This window comes from Dipodomys spectabilis, unplaced genomic scaffold, assembly GCF_019054845.1.
Source record: "Dipodomys spectabilis isolate Male_0828 unplaced genomic scaffold, ASM1905484v1 ptg000017l, whole genome shotgun sequence".
Classification (NCBI taxonomy): Eukaryota; Metazoa; Chordata; class Mammalia; order Rodentia; family Heteromyidae; genus Dipodomys; species Dipodomys spectabilis.
The window spans coordinates 7,678,781-7,700,217 of NW_024870694.1; the positions used below are offsets into that span (position 1 = coordinate 7,678,781).

The 21,437-nt window shown below is 42.9% G+C and overlaps 1 protein-coding gene across 6 annotated transcripts in view; it reads right to left on the reverse strand.

Annotated features, from left to right (window-relative positions):
- Mylk (myosin light chain kinase) overlaps positions 1-21,437 on the reverse strand; it is a 194,531-nt gene that overhangs the window by 117,922 nt on the left and 55,172 nt on the right. For 5 of the 6 annotated variants that reach the window (XM_042667365.1, XM_042667361.1, XM_042667374.1 and 2 more), the window contains exons 3-9: positions 18,860-19,067; positions 8,316-8,364; positions 7,320-7,485; positions 6,332-6,497; positions 4,522-4,540; positions 2,665-3,194; positions 1,461-1,667 (exon numbers count right to left, since the gene is read on the reverse strand). In XM_042667365.1, the coding sequence (XP_042523299.1) occupies positions 1,461-1,667; positions 2,665-3,194; positions 4,522-4,540; positions 6,332-6,497; positions 7,320-7,485; positions 8,316-8,364; positions 18,860-19,067 (1,345 nt within the window). Of the gene's footprint in view, positions 1-1,460; positions 1,668-2,664; positions 3,195-4,521; positions 4,541-6,331; positions 6,498-7,319; positions 7,486-8,315; positions 8,365-17,024; positions 17,139-18,859; positions 19,068-21,437 lie in introns of those variants that run through there. The other variant, XM_042667385.1, reaches the window with a different exon arrangement.

A 21,437-nucleotide genomic window follows, 5' to 3' on the forward strand; every position in this document is an offset into this window, starting at 1 on the left:
ACTGTCCCAGATAGGAGCCATCTGAGGTCCATGAATTATAATTGCTGATGGGACTTATGTATCTTTCAATCAAAATTTCATATATCATGTCCCTCTTGCCTTCCTCTTTTTTATGTTTATAACTGATTTGTTGACATATAGGGCAAAGGTTACTTGTTCCACTGAGTTCTTAACACTGGTTATATGCAAGTATTTAAAGTGATGGGAAATAGCCAAGTTCATGCTTGTAATCCTAGCTATTCAGGAGGCTGAGTTCTGAAGATATATGTTCAAAACCAGACTAGGCAGTCAAATCCAAAAGACTCATCTCCAAGTAACTAGTACAAAGTCAGAAGTGAAGATGTGGCTCAAGTGGTAAAGAGCCAAGCAAAAGGGCAAGTCCCTAAGTTCAAGCCCCAGTACTGGCACTAAAAAAATGAAATGGACAATTTTTATAGAAAGACAAATTGATGCAAAGATACTTATCATAGTTTTGGGGTTTTATTTTTTGTGGTGCTGAAGAGGACCTCATGAATGTTAAGCAAGTGTTCTATTACCCAGGCCTACTTATCATAGCTTTATTTTAATAGAGGGAAAGTAATAGAAATAATTGGAACATTCAACAAAATAACAGAATGCATAAATAATTACTATAAATGATATGACATAGCCATTAGAACCACATTTTTTTTTTTTTTTTGGTCCGGTCGTGGGGCCTGAACTCTGGGCCTGGGCGCTGTCCCTCAGCTCTTCAGCTCAAGGCTAGCGCTCTACCACTTGAGCCACAGCACCACTTCCAGCTTTTTTCTTTTTGCTTATGTGGTGCTGAGGAATCGAACCCAGGGCCTCAGGCATGCAAGGCAAGCGCTCTACCACTGAGCCACCTTCCCAGCCCCTAGAACCACATTTTTAAAGATTCCAAAATACTCAAAGATGTTGATGCTATGTTTATGAGTCAATTAGGATAGGAATCAGGACAATGCTGATAAACTCAGCACAAGGCTGACTGTGTTTTAAAAGCATTAAAATATTTACTTTGGAGTCTTAAGATTATATATAGTGTAACTGCCACACCATGATCATGCATCACTTTTACAAATGGATATGATAATCAACACACAAAATGTGGCCTCCTAGATCATTTCACATCTCTGAACCTGTGTCTTTAGCCAGTGCGGGCTTCTCTGTGGTTTCAGAAGTTGAGTCATGGGACAACTTGGACAGCTGAGGAACCTAAAAAAGTAGCTCCCTGTTGGGCTGGGACTGAGCCTGGCCATGTCTACTTTGATGTGATTCTGCTGCAAATTCTTGATTAAGAATCACTGGAGTAATGACTTTGGCCTTGGTTTGTGCACTGGGGTGATGTTTGTTATAGACCCTGGATACAGGGTGGTAGTTGCTGAGCTATCTGCAGCAAGAGAAGCACCTCATGAATGCCTCCCCACCCCAAGAGTCTGGGGTGATATGAGTGATGTACTCACTTTCCACTAAGAGGGTCCAGCTGCAGGATGCCTGGCCTTGGCTATTGGAAGCTGTGCAGCTGTATCTTCCAGTGTCCCTTGCCCGGGCTCTCAGCAGACAGAGGTAATGGGATCCGCCATCTTCATAAATCTCAAGGATGCTTGGTTGGCTCCTCACAGGAATGCCTTCCAGGGACCAGGTCACTTCAGGTTTTGGGATTCCTGAAACTGCAGGACCAGATGAAAAGGGAAGCACTCCACAAGGAGGGGGTCATTTCCCACTGCCAAGCCTGCCTTCTCACCCCAACCTACACCCAACCTACACTATTGTCCTATGACAGTCAGGCAAAGGGGTGGAGGAAGGTGAGGGTGATGGGCCAGGAAAGGGGGAAAAGAGGAGACCTACTCTCCTTTGTGATGAGGGTGATAATGTGGCTTTTGCTTCACCTAGAGAGGCAAAAATTAAGGTACAGGGTAACTGCTCTATCTTACAGGGAACAGTGAGTCACTGTTGGGTATTTCAATAGAATAAAGAACTTTTATAGACAATTTTATGTTTGTTTTGTTTTGATGCTGGTCCTGAGGCTTGAACTCAGGTCCTGGGCAATGTTCCTGAGCTTCTTTTTTGCTCAAGGCTACTGCTCTACCACTTGAACCACAGCTCCACTTCTGGCTTATTTGGTAGTTTAGTGGAGATAAGAGTCTCATAGACTTTCTAGCCTGGGCTGGCTTTGAACTGTGATCCTCAGATTCAAGCCTCCTGAGTAGCTAGGATTAAAGGTGCCCTGCTTCTAGGCTTTTTTCTTTTTCTTTTCTTTTTTTTTTTTTTAAATAAATTTTGAATTGGGACTGGGGCTTGAACTCAGGGATTGAGCACCCTTTTTTGCAAAGCTAGAGCTTTGCCACTGAGTCACACCTCTACTTCCAGCTTCTTTGCTGGTTAATTAGAGATAAGAGTCCCATGAACTTTCCTGCCTGGGCTGGCTTTGAGCTGTGATCCTCAGACCTCAGACTCCTGAGTAGCTAGGATTACAGGAATGAGCCACTGGTGCCCGGCTTTCTAGATAGTTCTTCCTGATGGAAGACAGTGGATGGTGGCTTCTTGGGAGATCTAGTCCAAGGGAGTGGGTGTGTGAGACATGCAGACTAGCTGTGTGCTGAAGGAAGGGAGTGGCCACAGTGTGCTACATTTTGGGAACCAGTGACCTTAATCAGCTCTACTCACCCTCACACCGGAACTTGACAACTTGACCTTCAGTGACTTCCTGGCTTTGGGGCTTGCTCTCAAATCTGGGAAATGTTGCATCCCTCTGGCTCTCCATGGAAACTTTCCTTATAGCAATCTTGCTCATCACGTCTGGGCTTTCCAAGCCAGAGTACCGGGTAGGGAGGGTGGTTGGCTGGAGGGCAGCTGGTCTCTTCCTCTCTTCAGGAGAGAAAGACCCCAAGATGGATGCTCTCTGTTCTGGCCGCACTTTTGTGGCTTGCAAGGTGATGGTGCTGGATGTCTTCTGTAACATGGGGGTCTGCAGGATCTTTCTGAGTGAGTCCCCACAAGGCTCCATCCAGGAATCCTCCAGAGGCTGTGGCTGGCTGTTTGTGGCCCAGGATGTAGGGCCAGCTCTCTGGGGACTTGAACAGTGCTTACTTCTGGCTGCAGTCTCCAGCATGCCCAGTGTCTGCCCCTTGGACATTCCATTAGCCACTTCCCTCTTGATGTTTGAATTGGAGGTCTTTGCTCCTTTTAAAAATGACCTGTGTGGGTGAGGGGATGGGAGGGGGAGGAGAAGGAGAGACAGAATGGTCATCTGGTTACTCTAACATTGCTCATCACAGCAGATTCCAGGATCACAAAGCCCACAGAGGAGGGATGAGTAAGAGCAAAGTATTTTTTTACAGCTTGCTCAGTGTCCCAAGCTAGAGCACCAGCAGCCAGTTGACCCTTCTTTGACCCGAGATATAACACTAAGCCTCATGAATATATACTTCTCTTCTCTCTAGGGTCCCTGAATCAAACTAGGCAACTTGCATCCTTGCCCATATAGCTCCTCCCTAAATCCTTTGGCACAGAGCAACTGTGATCAATATTTTAAAGATAGAAATCAAATTATGTCACTTGAAATACAAAGATTTTCCAATGGCTTTCTGAGGGGCTGGGAATGTGGCTTACTGGCAGAGTGCTTGCCTAGCATGCATGAATCCCTGGGTTTTGATTCCTTAGTACCACATAAACAGAAAAGGCTGGAAGTGGTTCTGTGGCTCAAGTGGTAGTGCTCTAGCCTTGAGCACAGAGAGGCTCAAGGACAGAGCCCAGGCCCTGAGTTCAAGCCCTAGGACTGGCAAAAAAAGAAGAAATTTGAGCATCATCAGATACTCCTAAGTGAGCTGGCTCCAGCTGTCTGTTATCCCTCACAAGACATGGTCCTGATGCCCACCAGGGTGCAGCCACACCAGGGTTCTTTGGAGGTCTCCACAGGCCCTTTTCTTGTCTATTGCTTTTACAGGTGCAGTTCTCTGGAACGTGTTCTCCATGAGATTTTCTTCCCCTGCTAAAATGACCCTTTACAGGTCTTAGCTCACAAACATAAGCTATCAGAAAAGGGGTCTTCTATATTGTAATACAAATCAGCATCTGTCATTCTTCCTCATAAAGGTATGCAAGTTGTAATTACATATTCTTTACAGTAGGCTGTTGGCTCTGCCTGGATATGTAATGTCTACTCTCTGCCTCATACATACACAGGAAAGGATGTTCCTCTTGACTATGGGCTGAATGAGTGGGTGATTTTGGCTTGGGACCTTTATTCATTTGGGAAGATATTTTGAGGACACTCAGAAAGATAATGGCATTGAGTATTCAAGAGTCTTCATGCCATTGCCAAGCAAGATACAGAGCCAGTTAGCATGTAATAATAGGAGAACAAAGCAAAATGTCTCAGATAAAACAACACCTCTCCCCCTTCAACCGTCAATTCTCCATTCCTATATGATGGCTTGAAATCAGGATTTCTAAATCACATCCTTCTTTCTGTGAAGGAAATTTCAAGACAGAAAAGACAACAATCACAAAGCCTAGACATACCTACTGATATTGTCCAAACCTAAAAGAGGGAAGAAGAAAAAGGCAGTTAGTGGAATGTTCTATGCCAAGAGAAAAAAAAAAAAAGATAAGACATCCACCCTTTGCTTTATTACAGCCTTCATGTCCTTAGCACTTACTGGTCACTACTCTCCCCTACCACTCCTTCTGTTCCAGACTCCCTGGTGCTGGGCTTCGGTTAGCCTAAGTATGTCTCTCCAGTACTGAATACTCTTCAAGTTCCAAGGCTGTCCTTCCCTGCTTACCAACAGAAGCCAGACCCTGAGCATGCAGACGCAAAGAAAATTGATGGAGGGACAGATGGACAAACAAGCCTATCAATTAACATTGTCAGACTCACACACGTTAACTTACCTGTGGCTCTCAAAAACAGACCCACAGGTGAGATTGTCCAAAAAGAAATGTATTCTTTACCTTACTTCAGTAACTGTAATCCCTCTGTATATCACCTTTATAATAACAATAAGAAAAATTTAAACACCAGATCCTCCCAAATTACTGTTCATTTTTGATAAATATATCCAAATATACAGAAAAAGATAAACTTATTCCATTGCCCTAAGAAAAAAGCATACAATATATTCTGTTCCCAGCTTCTTTTTTTTTCAAATTTTATCATAAAAATTCCAAAGTATACAAAGTAGAGAGAATGATATTACTAACTCCAAATGCTATCAGCAAGATTAAGGAAAAAGCATTTCTCCAGTCCTTTCTGTTGCCTTCTGTCTTATTTTGAGAGTATAAAATAAATCTCAGCCAACATGTCATTTTGTCATTAAGTATATTAGGAAGGAGCAGTTTTGAAGCTCAAGACTAGGGGAATAAGTAAAGGAAGAGTGGCTAAAGTTTAGCTCATACCTGACCCAGGTTCCTGATCCACAGGGCTCCTCTAATGCAGGAGGGGGTTATTTGTTTTAATGATGTTGAATGGAACAGAAAACAGGTACTGCATATAAACAGGTCCTGCATGAACCAGGACTCAATTAAATATCTTTATGTGGATGTTATGTTCTAGGGTACAGTGGAAAAAGTTTCTTTCTGTATATTGTACAGAACAGGCTGATAAATAGTACAGGGAATGAGGAAAGACAGTTCCTGAGAAAAGAAAGAGAAGCAAAAGAGAAAAATCATAGAAGGAAACAGAGGAAGAAAGGAGAAGAAAGGGTGAATCAAGTCCAAGTTGATGTCTGTGACAGTGAAATCTACGACTATTGGGTGTTGTGTCCAGTGATGATACCCAGTCCTTTCCCCATCTATAGCTCCAGTTTCCCCAGGCTGGATCTGCAAGGAAGAGAACTGTAAGGAAGGACTTGTTCAGAGAAAGCAGCAGGGCTGAGGCTAAAGGAAGGAAGAATCATGAGTGGTAAAGAGGGGGTACTGACGTGTCCAGTCTGTTGAGAAGAAACATGGGGTTCTGAGTAATAGTAGTAGTAGTAGTAGTAAATTGAGAGAACTCTTGATTTGAAGGACAGAGTGGATGACAAGTGAATTTTAGGCAATAGTGATAATACTTTAGTAATGTCCATTTTTCTAACAGACAATTAGAGAATTATTTTTAAAGGTGAAGACCTACGGCAGCATCAGGACACAGATGAAGGAGATAGCTGGCTATCTTTCTCCAGGACCCAGTATGTGCTACAGGCTCAGCCCCCTTTCTTCTTGTTAAAGATCCCACCCCTGGGGAAGGCTCAGGTATGTAAGTGTGCTGTGTGCATATATACACAGATGTATAATGCATGCACATCCCCTAGGAGGTCCTAACACCTCTACGAGGTGTCCCTTTGCACCATACCTTGGATGGAGAGCTCTGCTGACATGGAGGCCTTCCCAGAGCCATTTACCACCATGCATGTATACACACCGACATCATCGTGGGTGACATCATGGATCTCCAGGACCTGCACCCCATTCTTCTCAGACATAGACACTCGGGCACTTGGCTGCAATGGGATGTTTTCCTGTGGATGTCAATAGGGAAGTGCGGTCACAGAAGTCTGCTTGACTGTTGTCACTATCATTCTGCCTTCTGGCAATCCTGTGGGACAGACGCTAGGGCCTGGGCACACAGAGGACATCTTGGGACCATCCCAACATTCTGCCTTGAGCACTATGTGCCTAGTGTGGAGTTGGATCTAGCTTAGAACAGATGCATGGAAACTATCTCAAAAGGCCCCAACTGTTATGGAGAAAAGAACATAGGAATGAATCTTAGATTCAGGGTTTCTCTGCTATTCTTTTATTTATTTTTCCCTCAGGGTAAATTCAGAAGAATGAAAATGTAGATAGAAATGTACCCAATCTCTCATTTTTATTCAGGAGTTTCCTGTCTGAAAAACCTGATTTTTGCCTAGCACCTGGAGTGTCCCAGCATTTTGAGATAGTTGACATTATTTCTACCTTACAGATATGGAAATGAGTTTCCCAGAGTTTAAATACTTGTCTAGTATCATATCTTTGAACAAATTAGGATCCAGGGACCTGGCCTGAAACCTATTGCCCTATTCTACTCTCTTAGATGTTCGAGTCTGTCTTGACTCAAGAGTTTTACACCAATTGGTGAATATGAGTCTTACAAGAACACTGTGGTCTGAGGAGCAGAGGGAATGTGTACAAATAAAGGCAAGGAAACATTGCTATCAAACCAATAGAGAACACTTAAGAACAACCAAGGGTTGAAACACAAGGAACTGATAGGAAAGACAGACTCCCTCTTATCCAAGGGTCTGGCCCTGATTCTTGGTCTGACTCTGGATCAGAGTCAGAACAAATAAAAACTTTACCTTCAGCCAGGTGACCTGTGGTGGGGGCCGGCCAGTGATTTTGCAGGAGAATCGCCCCATCTGTCCTTCTTTGACTACTGCTCGGCCCAGTTTTGTTGCAAACTTTGGTGGGCACTCACTCCAGATGCTAGGACGAGTCTCCATGGCTGGTGCTGAAAATCTGTCCCTGGGAAGAAATTAGTAGAGAAATCTAAACAAAGCAGTAATTCAATCTTCCTCCCTCAACCCATGCAAGTCACTTCAGTCGTAGTTCAGAAACCAGTCAAAGGTAGCATTGCCAACTCCTAAGTCTCAGACGTTTTCTCCTGTCCCTCTGAAAAACTCTGTGGCACAAGAATTTTTACCTCCAGGGCACACAGTCATACTTCATTTACTAGTCACTTTTGTATTTAGGAATACCTGAGTTCTACTGCGCTCTAGACTACCCACAAAGCCTAGGTTTTGGCCCATAGAGCATGAGCTCAAGTGTTGCATGGCAAGATTCTCCACATACTTTCTTGTCCATCTGCTGGCTTGATGCAAAGGCCTCAGGAGATGGAGCTATAAAACAGAGGAAGTTTGAGCTGCTGGAAGAGAACATGGAAGATGCTTACCTGCCCAAGAACATTTGAACTAAACTCCCCATCACTGAGATGTCAACTCCCTGTGTCATGTTACTGCAATTGGGGCTTGTCTGTTACAGCAGCTACTGTTACTTGCCTTTTCTAGGTCTGCTCATATGCATCTTCTAACCATTGCCTTGAGCTTGCAGTCTGTGCAGGCAATAGCCAGGCCTCTTACTTCCTTCAAGTTCAGCAACTGAGCCAAGGGGCTACCTACAGAACTGCTAGGTCAGGAGGTACCATGGGCATGATCCATCCTATCCTTCTAAGCACTCATTCTTTAGTGATTAGAACCAAGAGGCCTATGAAGGCTCCCTCCCTATACCTCTCCTGGTCAAGACAGTAGGCAAAGCCAATCCAATCCTGATTCTGGCTTGAACATTCCCGAACTTACCCCAAGATTTTGGAAACAACAGGCTGACCATGCTTCTTCACAGAACTCCCTGCAAGCATGAAACAGAAATAAGGCTGAAAAATGAGGTGTGAGCCATTAATGTTGAACAAAGAGAGTGAAGAAGATTCAACACTAAAGCAAGAGGATAATGGTGGTAATGATTATGCCTAATGAGCATGTGCTGAGTCACTCTATGTACTATGACTAGGCACTTTATGCACATTATTATGTGAATTTCTTGCAATAATTTAGTAAGATTGACATCACACCATCTTTCTTTCCTTCCTTCCTTCCTTCCTTCCTTCCTTCCTTCCTTCCTTTCTTTCTTTCTTTCTTTCCCTTTCTCTTCTTTCCCTTTTCTTTCTTTCTTTTTCCTTCCTTCCTTCCTACCTTTCTTCCTTCCTTCTTTCCTTCTTCCTTTCTTTCCTTCTTTCTTTCTTTCCAGATAAGAAGAATGAGATCCAGGCAAGTTAAATCATACATGCAAGGTTAAAGCCAGGAACAGAGTAATGGATTTCACCAGAGTACTGGATTCTAGAAGACTTGACCACTCTGTTGGGTTTTGAAGTGTCACACCAGATCTGACAATGTGGGTATTACCTGTGGTGGCCAGAACTTCTGCAGAACACCATCCAGTTAAAGGGATGAGGAAGGGAAGGAGAGAGAGAAAAGGGGAATGAGGGAGGGATAGAGGGAGAGAGGGAGGGAGGGAGGTAGTAAGGGAAAGAAGGAAGAAAGGAAGGAGATACCTGTGTATGATTCTGACCACATATATTTATGAAAGACCCAAACATAGAACCAGCACTTCTCCAAGTCTGCAGTGCTGCCTTGCCAGGCCTCTGAGTCCTAGACAAGCCTTGCTAGTCTTGGCACTACCAGTCCTAGATGAGAAGTTCCTATACCTATCCTGAATCAGCTGCTGACCATGCCAGGCAGGAAGCAATTAAAGAGCAAATCCAGAGAGACAGCTGAGGTCAGTGACCTTTTGTCTAACTGCAAGTGGGAAGGGAAAATTTGCAATATGATCAGTAGTGGTTTCACCTTGTTTTTGTTTTTGTTCAAACACAGGGAGGAGGAGGAGAAAATGGAAGAGAAGATGTTTTTGAGTGAATGGTCATGCTAGAAGTTGTTTGGCACAAGTGGTATAAGATGCCACCCAAGTCAGGCATGGAAGGGCAGAATCATGCTCAGATATGGCAGGTAGTGGCTATGTGGAACTTGCTGGGCTTCCTTACATTCTCACACGGATCACATTTATACGACTCCATAGGAACACAGAATGGAAGAGGAAGATCATAGCTGCGCATTTCTCTCAGCCACATCCAGTTTAACTTTGTACCAGATCCTTTGAGAGAAATGATTAATAATGAACACTCACATCCCAATCAAGTTGTGGCTGTTTAATGTCACCACTTAGTAAGCCAGGTCTAGTTTCCTTCCATAAGGAAGGTTTGGTTCTTGTCATTCAACTCTCCGTTAGAGAGATTCTCAACTGATAGAAGGATATTCTTTTTCTAGAAAGACCTAAATGATATGGTCAATCAAAATGTGGGACCCTCACACAGCTGAGGAAGTGAAGACTGTCCAATCCTCCTGAAAGACTCAGAGCAAGTAAATATCATAAGCTGGAAGGATTTTCTTCTCTCCAACCAAAACCCTGCTCCCTGTGACTCCACAGAAGAGAGACCATGCTAAGAAGATAAATTAATGTTTATAGAGCTGTGCATTTTGGTCCTATTTGTAATGGTTAAAAACTAGAAATGATACAGATGTCACAGAGTAGGAGAATAAGTGGTAAGCAGAATGTACAAGTACACTTCATTCTGCCATTAAATTACATTAAAAAAAAATAGATGAAACAAAGCCCAGAGCCAATAGCTCATGCCTGTAATCTTAGTTACTCAGGAGGCTGAGATTTGCGGATGAAGGTTGAAGAGCAGCATAGGCACACTGAAAGACTCTTATCTCCAAGGAACCAGCAAAAAATGAGGTGCTACTCAAGTGGTAGAGGACCAACCTTGGCACTTGAAAAAGTCAAGCAAGAGCACGAGGCCCAGAGTTCAAACCCTAGTAAACACAAAGTAAATAGATGAAACAGAGCTGGGCGCCAGTTGCTCAAACCTGTAATTCTAGCTACTCAGGAGGCTGAGCTCTGAGGATCTCAGTTTGAAGCTAACCCACGCAAGAAAGTTCATGAGACTCTTATCTCCGATTAACTACCAAAAAAGCTGAAAGTAGAGCTCAAGTGGTAGAGCATGAGCCTTGAGCAAAAAGCTCAGGGGCGGTGTTTAAGCCCTGAGTTCAAGCCCTGAGATGTTAACAAAAAACAAGAGAGAGAGAGAGAAAGAGAAAGAGAGAGGGGAAGAAGGAAGAAGGGGAGGAGGAGGAGGAGGAGGAAGAGGAGGAAGAGGAAGAGGAGGAAGAGGAAGAGGAGGAGGAGGAGGAAGAGGAAGAGGAGGAGGAGGAGGAGGAGGAGGAGGAGGAGGAGGAGGAGGAGGAGGAGGAGGAGGAGGAGGTGGAGGAGGAGGAGGAGGAGGCAGTAGCCGCTGTGGTGGCAACAGCAGCTCAGTGTAGACCAATTAGTGAAGATGCATGAGACCTTGGGGTTGACTCCCTACACTGCAAAATAATTTTTCAAAACTAGATGAAACATATAGAAATACGTTACGGTTAAAATCTGGTTTGCTGCCCAGGGCCCTAAAAATAGGCTAAGATTCTTGCTATTCCATGGAACTCCAACATGACCACCACCCTGCCCTACCTCCCTCAAAAACCCAGTAGCATTTTACATGGGGCAATCCTTCCATGTGTTTTTTTTTTCCACATAGGTGCTCCTGCTTTTACCAAACTATTCTCTTCTCCTGCCTTCTTCTCCATGCATCCCCTGCATGCTGACTAGACCCTTCTCAGTTCTACCTACTCTCTCTGAGGAGGTCTCAGTCAGTCCTTGATCTCTGAACACCATAATAGGTCAGTGACCCCATGCCATATTCCCACCCAGAATTTCTATTCTCACATCAGATGCATCCTGAACAGTTCCAGAACACTGTACATATTAAAATCTTCATCAAATAAAAGAATTTTATGAAGATAAAAGAACAGTGTGCCCATATGAATTAGGAAAGTTGTTAGATACCAACGTTATTAATAGTGATTGCTGGCAGGTGGTAAGACTCTCAGTTATTTTATTCAGCTGTATTTTCTAAAACTTATAAATACAGTAATAGGGAAAAAAATAAAACACAATCTAGTAAAAACAGAGAGAAGCAGAGAAAGTGTGGTATTCAAGCCATAGGGTAGGTGTGCATGCTCTAACAGCTTGCTTCACATACTTAATTAGCAGTGTTCTCACTTACTGCCGTTACCATGCTGCTGCATAGCTAATATCATCGTAGAGATCTGATAAGAATTAGACTGATGAACAGATGAATGAATAATCAAAATGTTGATTCATAGAAAGGAATGAAGTGCTATACTATGGATGAAATCTGAAAAAGTTCACTAAGGAGCCAAGCATTGGTGGATTAGTCCTATAATCATAGCTATTTGGGTGGCTGAGATCGGGAGGATTGTGAGTTGAGGCCAGCCTAGCTAGAAGAGTTCATGAGATCTCTTGTCAATGGAGAATTAGGCATGGTGGTACATGCATGATATCTAGCTACAACAGGAAGTCTAACTGATTCAGATTGTATTCAGGCAGGAAGTAAGACCTTATCTCAAAATAACCAGCAAAAAATAGGGCTGAAGGCATGGCTCAGTGGTAAAAGCACCTGTCAAGCAAGCTTCAGGCCCTGGCTTTCAAACTCCAGTACTGCCAAAAAAAATACAGTAAGTGAAGGAAGCAAGTCACATAAGCCTCCATCTTGTTTAAATATATTGATAGGAAATGTCCAGAAGAAGTAAATCTATGGAGAAAGGAGGTAGCAATAGTTTCCAGGACCTAGGGGAGTAGGCAACAGGGGGAGAAAACTCAGCGGGTATGAAGAAATTCTAGAACCAGATAGTGGTAATTGTTATACACTATTGTGAATTACTTCATGATCCTGAATGTCTACAAGGAGCAGAATGTAGCTGTAGTAGTACAAGCCTGTAATCCCAGCACCCAGGCAAATGTGGCAGAAGGGTTTTGAGTGTCAGGTCAGCCCTGGCTGACAGTGAATTCCAGACCAGACTAGGCTATATAAAGAAGCACTCACTCAAAAAAAAGTCAAAAGATTTTTTAAAAAGTTAAAATGGGGAGCTGGGAAGGTGGCTCAGTGGTAGAATGCTTGCCTCACATGCATGAGGCCCTGAGTTCAATTCCTCAGCACCACATAAGCAGAAAAAGCCAGAAGTGGCACTGTGGTTCAAGTGGTAGAGTGCTAGCTGAAGAGCTGAAGAGCTGAGGAACAGTGTCCTAGCCCAGAGTTCAGGCCCCACGACCAATGCACACACAAAAAAGTTAAAATGGTAATTTTTTGTGTTTTGTTACCCCAGTAAATAAGTATTTCTAAAATTCTTGGGAACAGATCACCTTAATCCAAAAGCTAAAATTCTTAAAAAAAATAATAAAGCAAAAGCAATAATATTGCCATTCTTTATGGAGTAGCCAAGAATCTTGGTTCCCACTGATATGGCAGGGGTTTCCATGTCACAGTAAGAGCAATTTGGGGTATGATTCGAGGCAATGCATAAGCAGCAGGTCAGCACAGAACTGAAGAGTGCTTACTTTAATGTGAGGGAACAGCAGAGTTTACATCGAAACAAAGAGAATTTAGGCTAACATAAATTGACAGAGCCTACTTATAGGAAAAAAATTAAGTTGCAATTTGTCAGATAAGACAAAAGTAATTTTGCAAGAGTATGAAAATCTGGCAGAACAGTAAGGCTCTGCCAAAAAAAAAAAAATGGAAGGGGAACTCAGGTAGAAAGCCAAAAAGAGAAGAGATTAGGAGAATTGGGGAATTCAGGATCAATTTGGAGAGAAGAAAAGACAAAGATGTAGAAAGTATTTTAACCACTCAAGTTCAGATTTCTCAAGGATGCGGGCAGACTTTAGGAATGAAAGTTCAACAGATGAGGGGATAAAAGTAAAACATGGCACCTTTGGCCAAAGGACACAGCAAGACTGAACAGAAACAGGCCACATTGCTCAAAAGGTGAGTTATGTGATTTAGACTACAAGCAGAACTGCTCCTAAAAAGGTCTGGTGAAAGCAAGGCACCAGTGGCTCACGCCTGTAATCCTAGCTAGTCATGAGGCTGAGATCTGAAAATCAGGGTTCAAAGCAGAGTAGGCAGGAAAGTCTATGTGATTCTTATCACCATTAACCACCAAAAAGCTAGAAGTAGAGCTGTGGCTCAAGTGGGAGAGCACCAGCCTTGAACTAAAAAAGCTTAAGGATAGCACACAGGCCCTGAGTTCAAGTCCCAGGACCAGTACACACACACACACACATACACACACACACACACTTATGTCTCTGTGTTATCCTTAGTTGAATTTCACTGCTAATCATCCATGCACATGGTTTCAAGAAGAAAATAAATGTTGTCTTAATTAAAATATTAAGACATAGAAAAAAAAAAGAAGACATAGAGAGTCTGTATGTCAGTATATAGCACTTCAAGCATGACTGCTTCTGTATGAGACTGCTCGGGCACCTTAGAAGATAATGAGATGGTCAGATGTTTGTATCAATTCCTACCACATGCTTGGATTTAGAAATGAATGATAATGGTCACCATATAAATCATAAACAAAAGTGCATGGGTTAGATACAAGAGAAAAAAACATGTTAGAATAAATAACAGAGAAGAGCTATACGATTTTTTTTTTTTTGTCGGTCATGGGGCTTAAACTCTGGGTCTGGGCACTGTCCCTCAGCATTTCAGCTCAAGGCGAGTGCTCTACAACTTGAACTATAGCACCACTTCCAGTTTTCTGGTGGTTTATTGGAGATAAGGGGTCTCACAGTCTTTCCTGCTTAGGCTGGCTTTGAACCACGATCCTCAGATCAGATCTCAGCCTCCTAAGTAGCTAGTATTACAGGCGTGAGCCACCTGCACCCAGCACGATTTTTTTTTTTTAAAGGAAGCAAGATGCCTGTAGCCCTAGCTACTCAGGAGCTAAGATCTAAGAATTGCGATCTGAAGCTAGCCCAGGCAAGAAAGTCTGTGAGACTCTTATCTCCAGTTAAACAGCAAAAAGCCATAAATGGAGCTCAAGTGGTATAAACAAAAAGTTTGGCCTTAAACAAAAAGTTAAGGGACAGTGCTCAGGCCATGAGTTCAAGCCTAGTAGAAGGGGGGAAAAGAATGAAAGAAACAATCTTAAAAGAAGATAGCATGAAAAAAAAAAAAAAAAAAGAAGATAGCATGGCAAAGCAAGTTAGAGACCACTAATGTGGAAAAAAATAAATTTTTTGTTTTTGTAGTTGAGGAGGCTGGTGTGATACCAATCATTGCTTTTATGAAACTTATAACCTAGTGGAGGAAGAAAGAAAATTAAAACAGATAATTCCAAACCAATAAGTTTGGAATAACGACTGAGAAGAGGTAAGTGCTTTGGGGGAACACATAGTTTAGCCCCCTAGGGGTGTTGAGGGAGGGAGGGCCTTCTCAAGACAGTGATGAAGTTGAAGGCAGAGGAGGAGCAGGGTTTCCAAGTCAAAAGGGAACAGGAGCCACTGCCCTATGAGAGAAAGGGCTCTATATACTGAGTAGAATGGAGAATCTATGCAGCCAGAAGTCAGTAAGCAAAGAGGACTGAAGAAGTAAAGAAAGAGCCTTGCAGAGGATTGAAAGTTTTCATTCAAAGGCAATAATAGTAAACCATTAGAGGAATCAAATGGAGGGAATGATGTGCACTTTTATAAAGGTATTTTAAATAGTACTGTGGGCACTGGAGCTGGGATGAGTGGAAGTGGAGACCAGCTGGAACTTTGCTTAGGTAATGATGATAGCTACCAAGACTGGCATGGGGGATGGAAGACATTGACAAAAGAGAAAATTGTGTAATTTGTTGTTGGCAATGAAGGCTCTGGTGACATCTAGTGTATAGGATGGGAAAGGATCATTTGGGATAACTAAGGTTTCCCCACTTCCCTAGCTTTTTTTTGGTAGTACTGGGATTTGAACTCAGACCCTCAAGCTTGCAAATGCTCTACCATTTGAGCTATATCCCAGACCATTTCGCTCTTGCTATGTATCTCAATCTTGCCTTGAAGTAAAGTAGGCTAGTCTTAAAATTGAGATACTCTTGCCTCTACTTCCTTAGTACAACGATTATAGAAATGAAACACCATGTTCAGCTGTAGGCTTAATCTCCACCAATTTATAATTGACTCTTTTTGCTAGTCCAAGTGTAGTCCTATGAGGTTGGCTGGAACTGCAGCCTCTCAAACTGGCTCTAGACCTGTGGAATTAGCATCTCTGTGTTAGCATGTGGGATTACCAACACTGTACCATGACTGGGATCCACTGAAGTCCAGATCTCCTATGGGCCTGCAGTTTGCTTTTCCCTTTAAAGTTAGCCCTCTACCACTTCTTATTGATGTAAGTGACTCTGGTCCCTTGAATGCAAAAAGCTTTCTCTAATTTAGACTACCACTAGGTATGAGGACACATTCCTGATTTCCCCGTACATGGCAGGTTCACCCTTAAGTGCAATGGTCTAGGGTTGCTTACCACTAGAAACTCCATGTGAATTTCTCTCTCTCTTCTTTTCTCTCACTTTTTTCTCTTTCTTTCTCTCTCTCTTACCCCCTTCCCCAGGTAAGCCTGTTTATCCCATTTAAATGGAAGCTTGTAGAACTGCACTGTATAAAACTGTGGACATTAGCCAAATGTGGTTACTGAAAATATAGCTGGTCTGCACTGAAATGTACTTTCTGGATAAAATATACTCTAGATGCTGAAGAATGTCTAGTACTGTATTACTAACATTTATATCCCATCAATTGTCCACTGAAATGATAATATTTTAGATATTTAAACTTTAAAATTAATTTCATCTGACTTTTAAACTGTGGCTACTGGCAAACTTCAGATTGCTCATGTAGCTCACATCATCTTTCTATTAAACAGATTGGCTCAGAAGCATTCATTTTCCCATAGTTAGAAATCAACAGAGCTAAAATTCAACCCAAGGCCATTTGACTTTCTTCCTGTGGCATACCACTGTTTCCTAAACTTGATCACTAGAGGGTTAAAAGGTAGTATTTGATTTATATCCTTAATTCCAGTACCTCTTCTCTTTCCTAAAAGAAACAGCATGAAGAAGGAACACAGCACAGAGTGTGGGAGGGAAGTCGGGTGGGCTGTTATAGGCTATGCTACCCTGGCACAACCAACAACTGGGTCAGAATAAGAGGGACAAGAGTGGAATCTTCTGGGCCTAAGGCCCTTTGGAGTGGCCACAAAGCACAAGAGTTAACCACAGGCCTCTGATGCAGGGGCAGAAGGCACACTGACCACCAATAAGAGCAGCTATAACCATGAGGCCATGAGGCTATTCTCCAACTCCTCTAGGTCTAAGTCCATCTGCCCCAAGTAAAACCAAATGTAAGAGAAGGGGCAGAGTCAAGAACCCAAGTCTTCTCTTATTTCTGGGTAACTGCCTACCCCACTGCTTTCCCTGCCAGCACCTACTGAAAATTGCCCCACTTGTATGAGACAGAAGATCCAATTTCCTGAACAATGGGAATTGAGGAAAAAATTTCCAGCTTACCTAGATTTTACATAACTTCCTTGCATGCTGAACATAATTGTCTTTCCTTACCATGGACCATAAAGGATAAGGGCTGACCCAGGCTGTGGAGACCATGGAGCTCATGCCTGTTATTCTGCAGAAGTTTCATGTCACATCATACTTGCAAAAGTTGGGAGCAGGACTTTGGATTCTGACTCCTCACTCAGCACTCTCTCTATTCAAAGCCCCAAATATGGATTCCTTAAAGGAGCAGAGTACTTTCTGTTTGTGGGCCTCAATTCTTAGTTAAGGCATCAAAAAATGAGTAAAATGGGATAACACAGAACCAGAATGACAGCCACAAGGTCCATCCTGCAAATGACCAGAGGCTACTTTCTGTCTAGAAAGCCCTAGCCACAGGCACTTAAAGGTCATTAAAATGACCTATGAGTTAAAGAATTTAAGGAAAGCATGCAAACTATGCACACTGCTACATAAAACAGTCTGTTTGCTTTCCCATGGCTCCAGGGGAAAAAAGGAAAAACAGGGTAAAGAGTGGTCATTGGCTCAGGTGCTCCTCGCCCCTTCTAGGCCTTTCTCTAGCTACTTTCACATTCATAGGCCTCACACACAGCACTCCTTGAAAATTAGGCTGGGCAGATGGCCTTCTGAAAGAGGGAAAGTATGTTTGACCCCTCTGGTTTACAAGCTCTTATAGCAAGGCCTGGAAGACTTGAGGGAACCTCATCTTACTTCTGGGAGGCTGGCAGACCACCTTGTTCTTCCCGATGTTAGTCCCTTGAACATCAGCCAGTGTCTGGCCTAGAATAGTCTTCCATGTCTGAATGATTTATCAGTGGCAAAAAATCAGTTGTACTTAGTGTCAGATGTTTCTCCTACTTTGAAAGTTAATGCTATTTTTAAGTATAGAGGGGAAAAATAGAGAATAATTAATCCATGTTAACACATTGATATGTTTCTCTCCTATTATTTGGAGTTACAAATTTTTTTCCATTACCTGGAATTCATTTCGATAAATATCATTTTATAGGACCAAATGTATGTAAGCATTGCACCTGTATGTTCCTCTCCTGAGAGTATTCTCCTTTGGTCTCACTGTGCATGAATGCCTATAGTCCTGTATAATCTATCATGTTCCCATTACACAGTATTTTCATATGGTGTACATATTGTCTCATGATGATACTAATGATGATAATGTTGGTCATTCCCTAAATATTCAGTATGGTCCAGTGTAGGGAGTGTGCCAGGCCCTTCACATATGGTTGTGGACAGGATGATGACCCTCAGCCCCACAGATCCTGTGGAATGGGGGTAGAGGGGTTGGCACGATATGAGAGAGAAAGGCTCTAGAAGAATGAGAGTCAGGGTGAGATGACAGTGATAGGCTGGGGTGGTCAGAAGGGAACATTTGAGAAGAGGCTAGAAGGACAGGAGGATGAGTTAGGTGAATGGCAGCAGTAGGAACTTTAGACAGGGCACACAAGGGTAAAATCTCAGGAAGGCCTTTTCAAGAAGCAGCAAGGGGCCTGTGTGAAAATGCTGGGTGGAGCAGGTAAGGAGGGGTGGGACACAGTCGGTCAGATGGGGCAGGACTTAGTAAGCCACCATGAATGTCCACATTTAGTCTTCATGTTGTAGAAGCTACAGGAAGGTTCATAGGAAAGGAGTAAATCTGAGTTTGACAAACGAAGTATCCCCTCGGTTACCTCCCTTGTCCAGTGATCCATCTCCAATGAGATTGGAGGCCTGGAATGTGCTTTCTGTTGCAAGTCAAGACAGAGCTGAAGAGGAATGAAAGGCCTGTGGAAGGGGCACTCAGCTCCAACCAAGCTCGGCCTCCTAGGACTTACCTTCCACTGTCAGCTCCACGGTCACCTGGCGGTCACCACTGCTATTGCTAGCTTCGCAGGTATACTTTCCCTTGTCTTCCTCGCAGACAGCACAAATCACAAGGCTGAAAATCCCTCGGACACCAAAGTCCAGCAGGAAGCGGCCCTGGCTGGTGATAGGTTGCCCATTTCTGTGCCAGGTTATTTGGGGTTCTGGGTAACCCCGGACCTTCAAGAAAAAGAAGAAAGGGTAAGAGCTTCTATTTTATGACCACTCTCACCATGTGCCTGTATGGTTCTGAATGCTTCACAAAAATGGACTCATTTCATCCTTGAAGCAATCCTCCCAGGTCTATGCCACGTTTGTTCCTATTTTACAAATGAAGAAATTGAGGTGCAATTTGGGTAATTTCCTAAAATCTAGAAAGTAGAAGGTGAAGAAGTCAAACATCCTGGCTTTAGAGCCTAGGACACTGGTTACTTTCAAGTCATTGCAAATTGGAATCAAAGCAAAGAGAGGAATTACTAAATGTGTTGACTACTACTAAACAGTCAACACATTTCAAAGTACTTGGCTTATCTGAGCTGAGTGCTAAGTGGTGGACATCCATCTATGCTCTTGGCTTATCTGAGCCTCAGATCAACTCATACAGAGAGAAGACAATTCTAGAAAGAGATGGAAATGCAGAGGCAAATTCCAAAAAAAGAATTTCCTTTGAGTTTCAGAGAAACAATTTCCCAAGAGCTCTTGAAGAAGCTCCTCAGAAGGGATTCATCTTTGAAGGAACAGGGCTCCGCCTCCCTCACCAATGCATGACCTAGGACAAGAAAAAGTACAGAAGTCATCACAGAGGCTTCCCAAGGAGGAAGCTATTTTGTGCCACAAAATAGTAATAGCAATAGCTTTTATCTTGGATCCATCCAAAGCAACAGAGATGGAAGGGAATGAGGTAAAAGCAGAATCACTATCTGACACTAACTTACATTATAGAGAAAGCATTCAAAGAACTCATCCTCTCCTAGGAGATCCAGAGTAATGTTACATAGGCACAGGGGGTAATGTGTGTGCATGCTAGGACAGCCACGTGCAGTTCTTTCTCTAAGCCCGCTAAGGAAGGAAGTGCTGTTAACAGTAGTAGTAGTTTGTAGTACTGAAAAGCAAACCTGGAGCCTTGCATACGCCAGGCAAGCATTCTACCACTGAGCCACACCCTTAGCGCTGTAGTTATCTTTGTTTTGTGCAATCACCGATCCTCACTTATTTTTAGGCAAGATAACTTACTAGCCAAGACTCAGCTTTCTTCCTAAGGAAGGCAGCTCCAAATCCCAGAGCCAACCATCTCTTTCACTTCAGTTTACAAAGCTCACAAGTCCTCCTCCAACCCCACTAATTTGTAGTCAGGCATCAATAAAAAAACAAATAAAACAAATGAACCAAAAAATCTCCCCAAATAATAACACCCACCTTATTTATAATTTATAGAAACAAATAACAAATCTCCTTCCTATAAAATCTAAACTATACTCAGACAGAGATGGAGTTCTTGTGAGGAAATGCTTCCATTTTCAAGCTGTATGCCAGAGATGCCTGAATCCATTGGGGGTCTCTCCAGAGCAGGTATTTTACACCTTAGGTTGATAGAGTGAAGAAGATCATGTCTGCCTGGTGCTCACAGCTGGACACAAATGTAAGTGGGGAGAATGGCTGTTTCATTTCAGTTAACTATTCCTTTGTAGTATTTCCATAGACAACATACTTGGCTTTTGTAAGAAAAGATTATATCAAACACATGCTCATTTTTATTAGTGTGTCTGTACAGTGTATATATAACATACTTGTCAATTTGTGGAGACCCTCAAGGTACTTGAGGTACTACAGCAATGGAAATAAAAGAGCTATACAAATAAGCCTTCTGCATGTTTGAGGGTGATACATGTCATATATCCATACAGAATTATGCCTTATACTTGCTAGGGCAGGGACTCTATCATTTGGGCCAAACTCTAGCCCTTTTTTCTCTAGCTTTTTTTCAGACAGAGTCTTTTTTTTGGGGGGGGTCTGGTCGTGGGCCTGAACTCTGGGCCTGGGTGCTGTCCCTCAGCTATTCAGCTCAAGGCTAGCGCTCTACCACTTGAGCCACAGCGCCACTTCTGGCTTTTTTCTTTTTGCTTGTGTGGTGCTGAGGAATCGAACCCAGGGCCTCATGCATGCAATGCAAGTGCTCTACCATTGAGCCACCTTCCCAGCCCAGGCAGAGTCTTTTATATATGTTCTGGCTTATCTCATATCGAAATTCTTCCTATGGCCTCCTACATAGATGGGATCATAGGCATTTGCCATTATACTCAGTTTATTTGTTGACATAGAGTCTTAATAACTTTTTATCCAGGTTGGCCTCCAAACCATGACCCTTCATATCTCTACCTCCTGAGTAGCTGGTATTATAGGTGTAACCACTACATGGGCCAAATGATGTCATCTTGTGGCATTCTGTTGGGGAAGGGACTTCAGATAACTACTATCTTGTTAAGCCATTCTTCGTATTTTCAAGCAAAGAAATCCTTTCTTATAGAAGGAAGACCTTTGGGAGGTTGGTCA